We start from the raw sequence: 12,009 nt of genomic DNA on the forward strand, positions 1-12,009 counted from the left end.
CTTTTCACTATATCTTTTCTCTCATGCCTTTGTTTGGATTTTTGTTTGCTTTAATATTTTCTTTACTGTTTTGAAAATTAGTCATTCTTGTTTTAGTGGTTAGAATTTTTAACATATATATTTGAATTTGAGTCTAGACTTAGATGTCTTTATTTTCATACTATTGAATAAAGACCTTACATTACTTTTATTTGAATAATTTCCCTGAACTATTTTAATTTTATCTTATCAAGTCTTTAAGACATAATAACTATAAATAACTCTCATTGTTTGTTTAGAATTATCCTATGTATTTTTGGTTTGCCTTGCTTTTTATTCTTTCTTGCATTTTTGTGATTTCCTCTGGGATTACTTTCTTTCTGCCAGAGGACATTTTTTAAAGTTTTCTTTAATGAGGATCTTCTAGTGGAACACTAAGTTTTTGTCTGAAAATGATGATCTTTTGCTATCAATCTTGAAAGGTGTATATGCTGGATATAAAAGTCTACATCGATAGGTCTTTTTTCTTTTTCTTTTCTTTCTTTCTTCTTTTTAAGGTTTATTTATTTTTGGGAGAGCGCATTCAGGGGAGGGGCAGAGAGAAGGGGACAGAGGATCTGAAGCGGACTCTGCACTGACAGCAGCGAGCCCAACGTGGGGCTTGAACTAACAAACTTCAAGATCACGACCTGAGCCAAAGTTGGGCTCTCAACAGACTGAGCCCTCCAGGTGCCCCAATAGGTCTTTTCTCAACATATGTGAAGTATTATTCCATTGTCTTCAGATGTGAATCTGATCTTAGTTTCTTTCATAGTAATTCTCCTTTTCTCAAGTGATTTTTAAAATCCTATCTCAGTTTTTGGTGTTTTATAGTTTTACACCATATATTTAGATGTGGATTTATTGTTTGTTTATTTTGCTTGGGATTTAGTGAGCTTCTTAAATTTATGGTTTGGAAAATTCTTATGTATTATCTCTTCATATATTGCCTCTGATCCATTCTTTGTCTCTCTTCCTTCTGGAACTGTATTTTTTTTTAATGCTTATTTTTGAGAAAGAGATAGAGGGAGGATGAGTGGGGGAGGGGCAGAGAGAAGTGGAAACACAGAATCTGAAGCAGGCTCTAAACTCTGAGCTGTCAGCACAGAGCCCAGTGTGGGGCTCAAACTCAGAAACTGTGAGATCATGACCTGAACCAAAGTCAGACACTTAACAGACTGAGCCACCCAGGCTCCCCTGGCACTCTTATTAGATATTGGGGTCTAAGTCATCTGTGTCTCTTTACATCCTTCATATTTTTCATTTTTTTATGTCTTTGTGCTCCATTCTAGTCCATTTCCCTGTGGTTCTTTTTCAGATCCTAGATACAAGTCAATATTTTCCATCTTCTATTTCTTGAAATACAGTAAATATACTTATTCTGTACTTGCCCATTGTTTCCAGTATGATTCTACTTTGTTATTTCTGCTAGTTCGTACTCTTGATGCTTTGTTTTTGTGTGTGTTTCCAGTAAGCCGCTCCTTTCTCTTTGAACTTCGTGTTAATTCTTTGAGGGTAAAGGTAGGTTACTGCTGAGGGTATTTTCACTGACTTCTGCAGCAGATCATTGGATACTTTCAAACCAGGATCAAAATATACACAATTCTCAGTTGGTGCATTTTGAATCTTAGGTATGTCATGTAACTAAATTCAAGATACTCATCTGTTTGAGACTGACTTGTGGTTAATAAGCGTGTCAGGAGAGACTTTTTCCGTCCAAGCCATAGTTTGCGACAGGCACTTCGCTGGGTCTGGTGATGGTGGTGGTGTACTTCTAGTTTACCCTTCCATGAGGGTGTAGTCTTCTGGGGCTGGTTTTTATTAGACCCTCTACTTTGGGTAGCTGTAGGCCTCCTCTGCAGCCCCTCTCCTGGGTGATTATGAAAATGTGTAAGGTTGTTTGGTGGAATACATGCTCCCAGGGTAAAAGCCATTTTCATTTTTCCACTTCTGGATCTCCACCTGCACTGGGATTTTGGCCAGAATTACTTACTTTCAAGCCAACTCATAAATGCATTTGTGAACATATTTTAATATTTCATTATTCGTACTTTACAGCAAGAAGCTCAGGAAGGGTACTTCATTAGTCATTCTGCTGGAAATGAAAATTTAAAACGACTTTTTTTTAAGTTGTGAAATCTTAATGTTTGGAGTGTTCTGATTACAATATAGTCTATATACACAACATTTACAAATTATCATTGTCATTTAGCCATTGAATACCAATAATTTATCTTTCTACCACATGCTGCTGATTCCCAGTGAAGAAGATGGATGGGAGGTGTGGAGCAGTAGTACTTCTAAAAGCAAGAAATAAGTAAATACCCTTCTTTCAGATTCTGTATTGCTTAATGTTCCTTTATAAGGCTGTATGTTGTGGTCTCCTCTGAATTCAGAGTAGAGTACGTGATGAGGAAGGCATGGGCTACCTGTATGACTGGGCTAGTTCTGATGTCTGGAAGTGCTTATGCAAGAATTGGTTTCTATTCATATATTTTCCAAGTAGTGGAAGTTTCAGCATTTAGTTTTTATATGCTTTAATATGCCAACCTGTTTTGAATTGCAGTCAACGCATGTGATTGGAGAATAACATAATTTAAAGGATAAATAACTTCAGATATATAAATTCTCTGTCAGTGTTTGGAAATTAGTATTGGCATTTGCTGTAACAGTTTAAATAATTGTGATGTTGAATCTGTGGTAACTTACGTGTGGTCAATTAAGTATTATTACCAATAAAATATCAAGATTTCCTTCTTTGGAGGGGCCAAAATATCAGAAGGAATAAAAATTGTAGTAACAATCCTGTCTGGCAACCTTTGTTGCAAGAGAATTTTGGAAATTTTATTTCTAAAGTGATACATGTAATTCTGAATATAAGGATTTTTAAATTATTTTTTAAATAGGTTCAGAAATTCTGGAAATCTTACCATCACCCGTGAAATTGACGTGGCAAAAAATCAGTCATCTTGGTTCATCAACAAAAAATCTACAACCCAGAAAGTGGTGGAAGAGCAAGTTGCAGCCTTAAATATTCAAGTGGGCAATCTTTGCCAGTTTCTACCTCAGGTATGAGAGAAATCAGTGTACAGATGGGAAAATTGCATGTTTCTTCCTCTTCATGCCATTTGAGAATAGAAATACTTTTCACGAGATGTTGTCATGGGTGCTATTTAAACTCACAGCCTGGTAATGTTAATACTCACTGTTCTTTGTAAAAGATAGCATCTCATCTCCTATTATGATCTTATTGTAGTGATTTGAAGTGATAAGAAGTTGAAAGTCTCAATTGCAGAATATTGTAAAGGGTATCAAGTTGTATTGTTTTGAAGTAGAGTAACTTGGATGACCATGTGCTTACACTTTGTAGTCTCTTAAAATTTTGTTAATAAATAACTTCTTAATTGTGTTTTTGTATAAATACATCAAGTATACTTGATACACTAAAACTCTTAAATCGGTTATGTGTGCCTTCTAAAACTTTGTCATATTTTAAATTTTAGTAAAAATATCCTGAAAATGCACATTAGATGTTAAATGTTGAAGTGAATGTTATTACATCTTTGAGTCCTGTCTAGTGTCTGAATCATAGTTCATATTTTCCATTCGGAAACAATGATTTGATTACATATGTCCAAATTAAATACAGATTTAAAATTTGAAAGCATTGTTAGCTGGTGTCTGATATGAAGTAGATGTTTGAAATGTCTTTTTTCTTAACTTCTAACATTCCAACTGATGAGTGGTAGATAATGATCATTTCAATCCAGGGGACTGTTTTTTCTTTTATTCCCAAGCTATTTATTATGTGTATATAAACACTTTGCCTTAGAAATATTGGCATAGAAATTTTTAAAAGGTTCTCAGAAAGATGAGAGTTCATACCCTAAGTTTATATTTATCATTTTAAAGAATAGTGTATGCGGGACATTTATATTGGCACATCTTATAATTTTTTTCTTTTCAAAGTTTCATCTTGACAGGTGCGATCATTGAATCATACATGTTTTGAAGATATTTATAAGTGATAATAGTTGTTGATATTTAAATTTTGTGCTCTAGGATAAAGTTGGAGAATTTGCTAAACTGAGTAAAATTGAACTCCTTGAAGCTACTGAGAAGTCCATTGGACCTCCAGAAATGCACAGATACCACTGTGAACTCAAAAACTTCAGGGAGAAAGAAAAACAACTAGAGGTATTTATAAATAGACAACTCATTTCTATTGTTCCTCACTGATTTTTGTCTTTCATAATGTGGGAGAGTGAATAGGAGCTCCGATTCATTGAGTGACTTCATTTATTTGTGATTTTTTTTCTCACGTAGGATTTTATCGCTAACATTAAACTAGGTGACAAAAAGTGAGAAATGGATTTGATCATGGAAAGTTTGAAAAATCTGACTACCATTTCATCAAACACATGTTACGAATTAAATTTCTAAAGAACCAATCATATTATTTTAAAGTATGTTTTTACCTCTCAGGAAGTTTCAATATTATTCTTTTACTCATTTAGCATTTCTTTAACACCTGCCATGAGTCAGGACCCAAAAGGCTTTGGGGGAGTACAGCAGATACCCTGTAGCTTTTGACACAGTGTCTCTTTTGAACCATTTCTATATTTTTTCAGTTGCAGGAGGTAGGTTAGACTTTATGAGTCCTTTTATAGAATACCCTTTTAAAAGGTGTTTTGTGTAATGAATCATTCTCCATGTCCCAGCCACTAAAATAAATCCAGTATATTTTTGTAATCAGACGCCTTATAAACAAATGCTTTCTCTTACACCGTAACTGCCCATACTTAATAATATGCATATTGTTGTAATTTAATATTTATTATACTTAATCAGACTGAATGACCCAAGGAGTAGTAATTATTTTATATTGCTCTAGATACTTATTAAGTCTTTTTACCTTTGCCCCCATGGACCAGTCTCATACATTAGTTTCCCCACCCTCCCCTTCATGCTTTTAGTTACTGCCATTTCATTTACCTGCGGTCACTCGCGGTCTAGAAGCAGATGATCCTCCTGACATATTGTCACAAGTACAGCAATAATCTGACATTACATCACAGTGCCTCTGTCGGTCACCTCACTTCACGTGGCATTTTATCACTCATGTCAGTCATCACAAGCAGAAGGGTGACAACAGTCCAGTATTTTGAGAGAGACCACATCCACATGACTTTTATTACAGCATATTGTTACAGTTATTCTGCCATGTTATTGTCAGTCTCTGTGTCTCATTTATAAATTAAGCTTTATCATAGGTATGCATGTATAGGGAAAACCAGGTATGTAGGGTTTGGTACTGTTGTGGTTTCGGGCATCATCTAGTGGTTTGGGGCTGTATTCCCCACAGATAGGGGAGGGACCACTGTACTCCATCTGAAACACTCACCGAGACCGCTGCCATCCTCTGAAAGAACGCAAGCATGTATTGTACTAGGTTCTGAGTACATCTTTGCGCTTGTGAACTCGCAGTCTGAAAGCCAGATCTTACCTTCCTTCGTCTCATTTCTTAGTCCTTAAGTCATGAGTGTTCATAACATACAAATCTTAATATACTACTTTTCACGTTCCAGCTTTTGTTGAACTTGCACTTATAGTAAGTACATCACTTGTGCCCTTGAGGCGAGTGGGGCAGATACCTGTCTTCTCTTTAGGCAGGAAGACTCTAGGCTCAGGTGTGGCAGGGCTTCCTCACAGTTGCCCGACTAATAAATTGTAGAGCCTAGACCAGAACTCACGCATGCATGTTAGTTTTACACAGTTCTTAAGAACTCCTGTGAAATTCTTTATTGTGAAATTTTGCTAGCATTGTCTTTCATTATTAAAAGATTTGACCTGTTGTCTTCTCAGTTAAGCGATTTGTTACATATTTGTTTTAGACCTCGTGCAAAGAGAAAACTGAATATCTAGAGAAAATGATTCAGAGGAATGAAAGATATAAACAAGATGTGGAGAGATTCTATGAACGTAAGCGACATTTAGATTTGATCGAGATGCTTGAAGCGAAAAGACCATGGGTGGTAAGTCTTAATTATCAGAGGCAAAAATAGTGATTCTTTTTACTGGCAGAAAAGCTATGAAGAAGGCACTAATTGCTCTGTATTCAGATTAGGTGTTTTTGTTCATTTTTGCCTTAAAAATCATCATAAAGTTTGTCTCTGTGGTATGATGTAGCTGTATACTTGTATAACGGGTAACAGTTGATTGTGCTCTTTATTTTTCTGGATACGAGTCCTCAACAGGTAGTTTTGTTTTATAAAATGTAATGATCTAAAAATGTTTACACATATAAAAATTAACTCTTGGAGTGTCCTTAGGTCGCTGAGAATTCACTTGGCGTATACTACTGATACTGACTTTTGGTCTGGAAGGAGCTGCACGCTATGTGCTGTGATTCTCTACTCCTGCTTCATAAGCTTATTGATGCTGCTGTTTTCTTCCTAATCACCCTATGATGAATAGTGTCCCAGACCATAGTTTGGACTCAAGAGTCAGTTCTCTCAGTGCATTTCTTTTTGATGGGCGGAACAGATTGAGGAAGTTTCATAATGTTTGTTCCAGGCTTAGGATGGAAATAATTGTTAATAGAATGGAAAAATGAGTGGCTGTATTTGTGGCCTTTCTCCCCCCACCTCATCACCCTCTCCTGTCCCACGATCCCATTATTCTTAAACTTTTTCCTTTCTTTAGCTTGTTTTGATTACATTTTCCTATGTCCATTATTAGTCTTAAACCTACTTTATGTTTCTCCTTTAAAGTCTTTTGGTTAATCCTTTTCTTTCTAAGATTGATTTCAATCTTTTTTCGTTTTTTAAAAATTTACTCACATGTTTATAATCTTACTTTTCTTCCTCCCGTTCATTCTTACTCTGTGCTCCCTTAGTACTCCACTTACTTTTGTTATTTTTTAGCAAATATTTATTAATTCCTGTGACATGACAAGCCTCATTTTTACCTGCATGCTGCTTTTTGTTCTCCTTGTGACCCATTTTCCTCGTTTTTTTTTTCATTTTTACTTTTCATAATTGAATTTCTTTTGTTTATTTGTAAGTTCTGATATCCTTCCTCTATTGAGAGACGAGAGGAAACCCTTATTTTAGTAGCAATTAGTGTGTAAGTTTCAGAACCCGGAAGGGATGGAAGTTGGAGTCTGACCTCGTAATAGAGACAAGTACTAAGACAGTGTCAAGCTTCTTTATACGTCGTTGGAATTCACTATATCTGACATTGTTTCTTATGGCAAACTTTATACTTGTGGACCTGCCAAAAGGATATCAAAAGGGTTTTTTCATAGATTTGGTTTTTCCTGCACCTTGATTTTAGTATATGACTTAGTTTAAGCTAGTAGTGCATTAACTTCTGTTTTTTGAATTAATTGCAAGGAATATGAAAATGTCCGTCAGGAGTATGAAGAAGTAAAGCTAGCTCGAGACCGAGTGAAGGAAGAGGTCAGAAAACTTAAAGAAGGGCAGATCCCTATGACACGTCGAATTGAAGAAATTGAGAGGCAGCGTCACAGTTTGGAGGCTCGAATCAAAGAGAAGGTACTTCTATGGCTCATTTTTGGATTTTCTGTGTTTTATTTTAGCAAATACAAGAGCTCTTTTGCCATCTTTTAAGATATTTTGTAGATGGACTTGTAGCTTTCATCGTTTACATTCTCTGACTGAATTCGGCCACCACAGGGTTCTTAGGGTCTAATCGCCACATTTGGACAGTTGCTACTTTATGGAAATTCCAAGATACAAAAGGGAAAACTGAAATGTGATTATTTTAATTATAAGAGGATTCAGAGTCGTGTTCCTAGAAACATTGAACTCCTTTTGTGAGCGTATTGTAGAAAACCTTGTGTGTCTTAGAATACATAGTATTCTATGTATTCTATGCCATATTCTGTGGCATATGGAATATACTATTTTTTAAAAAATGTATTTAAAACATTTAAACCTAAGGGGTGCTTGAGTGGCTCAGTTGGTTAAGCAACTGACTCTTGGTTTGCCTGAGGTCATGATCTTGGGGTTTCTGAGCCGGTGCAGAACCTGCTTAGGATTCTCTCTTCCTTTCTTTCTGCCCCTCCCACGCACACACACACATTCTCTCTCTTTCGCGCGCTCTCTCTCTCTCTCTCTCTCTCAAAACAAATAAACTAAACATTTTAAACCTAAATTAAAAATTTTTATGGTCATGGCTGTTAACTTTAGGGAGATTTTGGAATCAGATGTTAAGAATGGTTTAAACTGTGGGCTCCTGCTGTCCTAATAGGATTATTTTTAGGATCAGATGAAATAACATGAGATAATAAATGTGAAGAAATAAAGAAAACATATGTATGCATATTGCTACAGCTGTTGTTAATATCAATAGGAATAACCTTTTATAGATTTGCAGGTAACTTAGTATTTTTGGTGATGATTATGAATTTGGTTTGAAAGAAATCATGAAAAAGCATTGTGGGTTAATTTAATATTTTGATGGCTGGGCCACATAATTTGCTTGCTTGAGATTTTAACTAAATTCCCCTCCTTCTGGTTCAATCTTACAGGCAACAGATATTAAAGAGACATCTCAAAAATGCAAACAAAAGCAAGATATTATAGAAAGGAAAGATAAACAGGTAAGATTTTGTATTGACATTTTTATTATGCTAATTTACCCTAACTTTTTTGTGTTCGGGTCTGGATTATGGGACGACTTTTTGTTTGGGAGTTGTTTAAAGTTTTCTTCATTCTCTGCCTCTTAATCTGTGAGGGATACTAAGATCTGGAAGTAGAGAAGTTGCACAGAGGGTAATTAGGAAAAATTCTCAAAAACTACTTATCAATAAGCATTATGATCTTTGTAACTGGGTGGCTATAGTTTTTTAATGGTAAAATTGGATTTAGTTATCTCAGTAGCAGAAATTAAATTTTAAGAGATTCTGTTTATGTTAAGATAGGACATTACAAAGCTAATGCAGATTCTTTGTGCACAGGTGTGGGGCTTGATGCCAGAATTATTTTAGGATGACTATGCAAGAAGACGGGCTTTTTAGCTAAGAGATCCCCAGCTATATGTGGGGTTTTGTTCTTTAGAACCATTGAGAAACTAAAATGTGAATTACCTCTCTTAGGGAAAGGTGTATAACCTGAAGCATTCCTGGCAGTTGAAGCATTATGTTAATCTTCCAGTTTTCAGCCTCACCCTTTTTTCTGTGCCTTCATCTTCAAAGCCCAGGCAGGCACCTCTCATTTAATTTCTCCAGAGAATAAACCTCACATTTCCATGGCAGAAGCTAGGCCGTCCGTGTCAGGTGCTCAGGTTGTCTGTACGGATGGGGTGCAGGAGGTAGGGCAGGGCAGTCCTTTTGTACTTGCCATTTCCTAGTTGTTGAGAGTCTCTGGGATTTGTATTTTGGTTTTTGTTTTGGAAGAGTCGTCTTTTCCGTGTCCTTTCATGCCTTTTACCCTGTGGCTCTTAGACTAACTAAGCTGCTAAATTAGTTGTCCCTGTGCTGTCTCTCCTTTTCTGAATGTTATTGAAATCCCCCAATTGCTGGTGTCTCCTACCTTGTTCCCTTTATCCTTGTGGGAGTGAACCCTTTTTTTTTAGAGTTTAGAAGGGAAAAGGCATAAAGATTTCATCTTTAAAACCCTGAACAGGAATACAGGTTGATAAGTTGTGTAATTAAACCATCCCTTATGTTTCTGTCACACATCTTACTTGGTATTTTAATATATTGCTGGATTCAACTAGAAAATCTTGTATTTAGGATTTTTCGCACCATGTCAGATTGGCCTAAAATTTTCTTTTGTTTCATCCTTAACTGGTTTTTCAGTGTTATGCTGACTTCTTAAATAGTTTAACACTCCTTGGACCAATATTGTCTTTTTTTTCCCTAATGTATTTGTTAGGGCTTGTCATTTTTATAAGTTATTTCATTTTTAACTTTTATTAACTTTTAATAAATAACATTTTAGGGTATAAATACTTTTCTCGTTATCACTTGGTTGTATCTCCTATGTGTTGATAAGTGCATTTCTTGCTTTTCCCTTTAAGATTTTATATTTTCAGTTTAATATTTTCATTCATTTAAGGTTATATAGGAGTTCGTACTGTTTTAATGTCTATGAATATGTAATTTCAAAACCTTAATGTAGAATTCTAATTCTGTTCCTTGATGGTTAATAAATGTCGACTTAATTGTAGATATTTTGAGATCTGTTTGGACTTGTATATTTGGTTTTATACATGTTCTATATATATATTCAAAAAGAATGTGTATTCAGTCTTTAGGTGTGGAGTTTTATATGTGTGTGTGTATATATATTTATATATATGTATGAATATACTTACATATGTGTTAGAACAGGTTTACCATGCTTATATTATGCAGATGTTCTACATACTTTCTTACCTACCTGATTTATCCATTTTTAAAGTGAAATACTTTCTGTGAGTGTAGATATGTCTATTTTGCCTCAAAATTATATTAGTTTTTGCTTCCTAGATTTTAAAACTATGGTGTTTTGTTACTTCTGCATCATGTTTTGATTTATTTGATCTGGTATGAGTAGTATATACTGGGTTTTGTTTTGTAGTTTTTGTTAATTTCGTGTGTTGACACTTTTTCATACAGTAAGGGAGTTGAACCAGTTCCATTTACTGTTGTTTTCTACTTACTATGCTTTTTGTTTGATTTCTCCTGCTTCCCTTCCTACTTTCTGTTGCTGTTGATAAAGGTTTTCTTACTCCATTTTTCCCCTAAAGTTATATATTCTAAGCCTATTCTACTGATTACTCTCAAAGTTTAAATAACATGTTTTTCATAGTTATCAGCATTTGTATTCTTCCATTTAATTAAGATACTTTCTCTTCCTCCACTCCATGTCTGTACTCAGAAATTTTACTTGTCAGTTATTTAAAATGTTATTTTTTACCATCTGTGGTTATTTAGACTTAATATGTTTTATTGGCTTTTTCGATCATAGTACTTATATCATCCTTCTGCCTCTTAGGAGGTGGTTTTTTTGTTGTTTTTTTTCTTGCTGGATATTTTCTGTGGGTGTTTTAGAGATACGCTTTGGGTGATGAACTTTCTGAGGCCTAATGTGTTGGAAACTACATCTTTTGCACTCATTCTAGAATATTAATATTGATGAATCAAATTCTAAATTCTAAATTGTTTTTTCTTAACACTTTGACAATCTTTCCTGTGTGTCCCACGAGGTCCAGTATTGTTCCTGAGAAACAGCAGATATGAGAGATAGGCCCTTGAAGAAAAAAGAAGGGAAATTAAATTTGATTCTAAATGCTGTGAGAAACTCAGAGGGTGTTGGAGGTTTTTAAGCCAGAGAGAAACAGTATTTCATATATTTTTTAATAACATCCAGGATTGCCTTATGGAGAATGGATCATGTGGGACAAAAAAGTAGAGGGTTCAGTTATGAGGCTGCCGAGGTAGGCTAGGCACATGAGAACGGTGGCTTCCCCTCACGTGGTAGCAATTGACAAGCTAATTTAGAAAACTGAACCACAAAATTTGCTGAGGGAGTAGATAGAAGGATTGAATTGTGGAGGAATCAAGGATCACATCTAACATTTTCACTTCACAATTGGATGGATAGTTGTTCCTTGTACTGAAATGAGGATTGCAAAGAGGGGGGAAATGAAGAGTTCTGTTTGACTATAGAAAGTTTCATCCTTTTACTTTAAACCTATTTGTGTCTTCAAATCTAAAATGTGTTTCCTAGGGCACCTGGGTGGCTTAGTCGGTTAAGCATCCAACTTCGGCTCAGGTCATGATATTACTGTTCGTGGGTTTGAGCCCCACGTTGGGCTCTGTGCTAACAGCTCGGAGCCTGGAGCCTGCTTTGGATTCTGTGTCTCCCTTTCTCTCTGCCCCTCCCCTGCTCACACTCTGTCTCTCTCTCTCTGTCTCTCTTTCTCTCTCCCTCAAAAATAAATGTTGAAAAAAAAATTAAAATGTATTTCTGGTGG

General features: G+C 35.4%; 1 protein-coding gene across 2 annotated transcripts in view; it reads left to right on the forward strand.

The window, feature by feature from the left end:
* SMC5 (structural maintenance of chromosomes 5) overlaps positions 1–12,009 on the forward strand; it is a 96,078-nt gene that overhangs the window by 21,505 nt on the left and 62,564 nt on the right. For both annotated transcript variants that reach the window (XM_060610088.3, XM_060610089.3), the window contains exons 4-8: positions 2,925–3,087; positions 4,081–4,215; positions 5,913–6,053; positions 7,416–7,577; positions 8,576–8,647. In XM_060610088.3, the coding sequence (XP_060466071.1) occupies positions 2,925–3,087; positions 4,081–4,215; positions 5,913–6,053; positions 7,416–7,577; positions 8,576–8,647 (673 nt within the window). The remainder of the gene's footprint in view (positions 1–2,924; positions 3,088–4,080; positions 4,216–5,912; positions 6,054–7,415; positions 7,578–8,575; positions 8,648–12,009) is intronic.

Source organism: Panthera onca, chromosome D4 (assembly GCF_046562875.1).
Source record: "Panthera onca isolate mPanOnc1 chromosome D4, mPanOnc1 haplotype 2, whole genome shotgun sequence".
NCBI lineage: Eukaryota > Metazoa > Chordata > Mammalia > Carnivora > Felidae > Panthera > Panthera onca.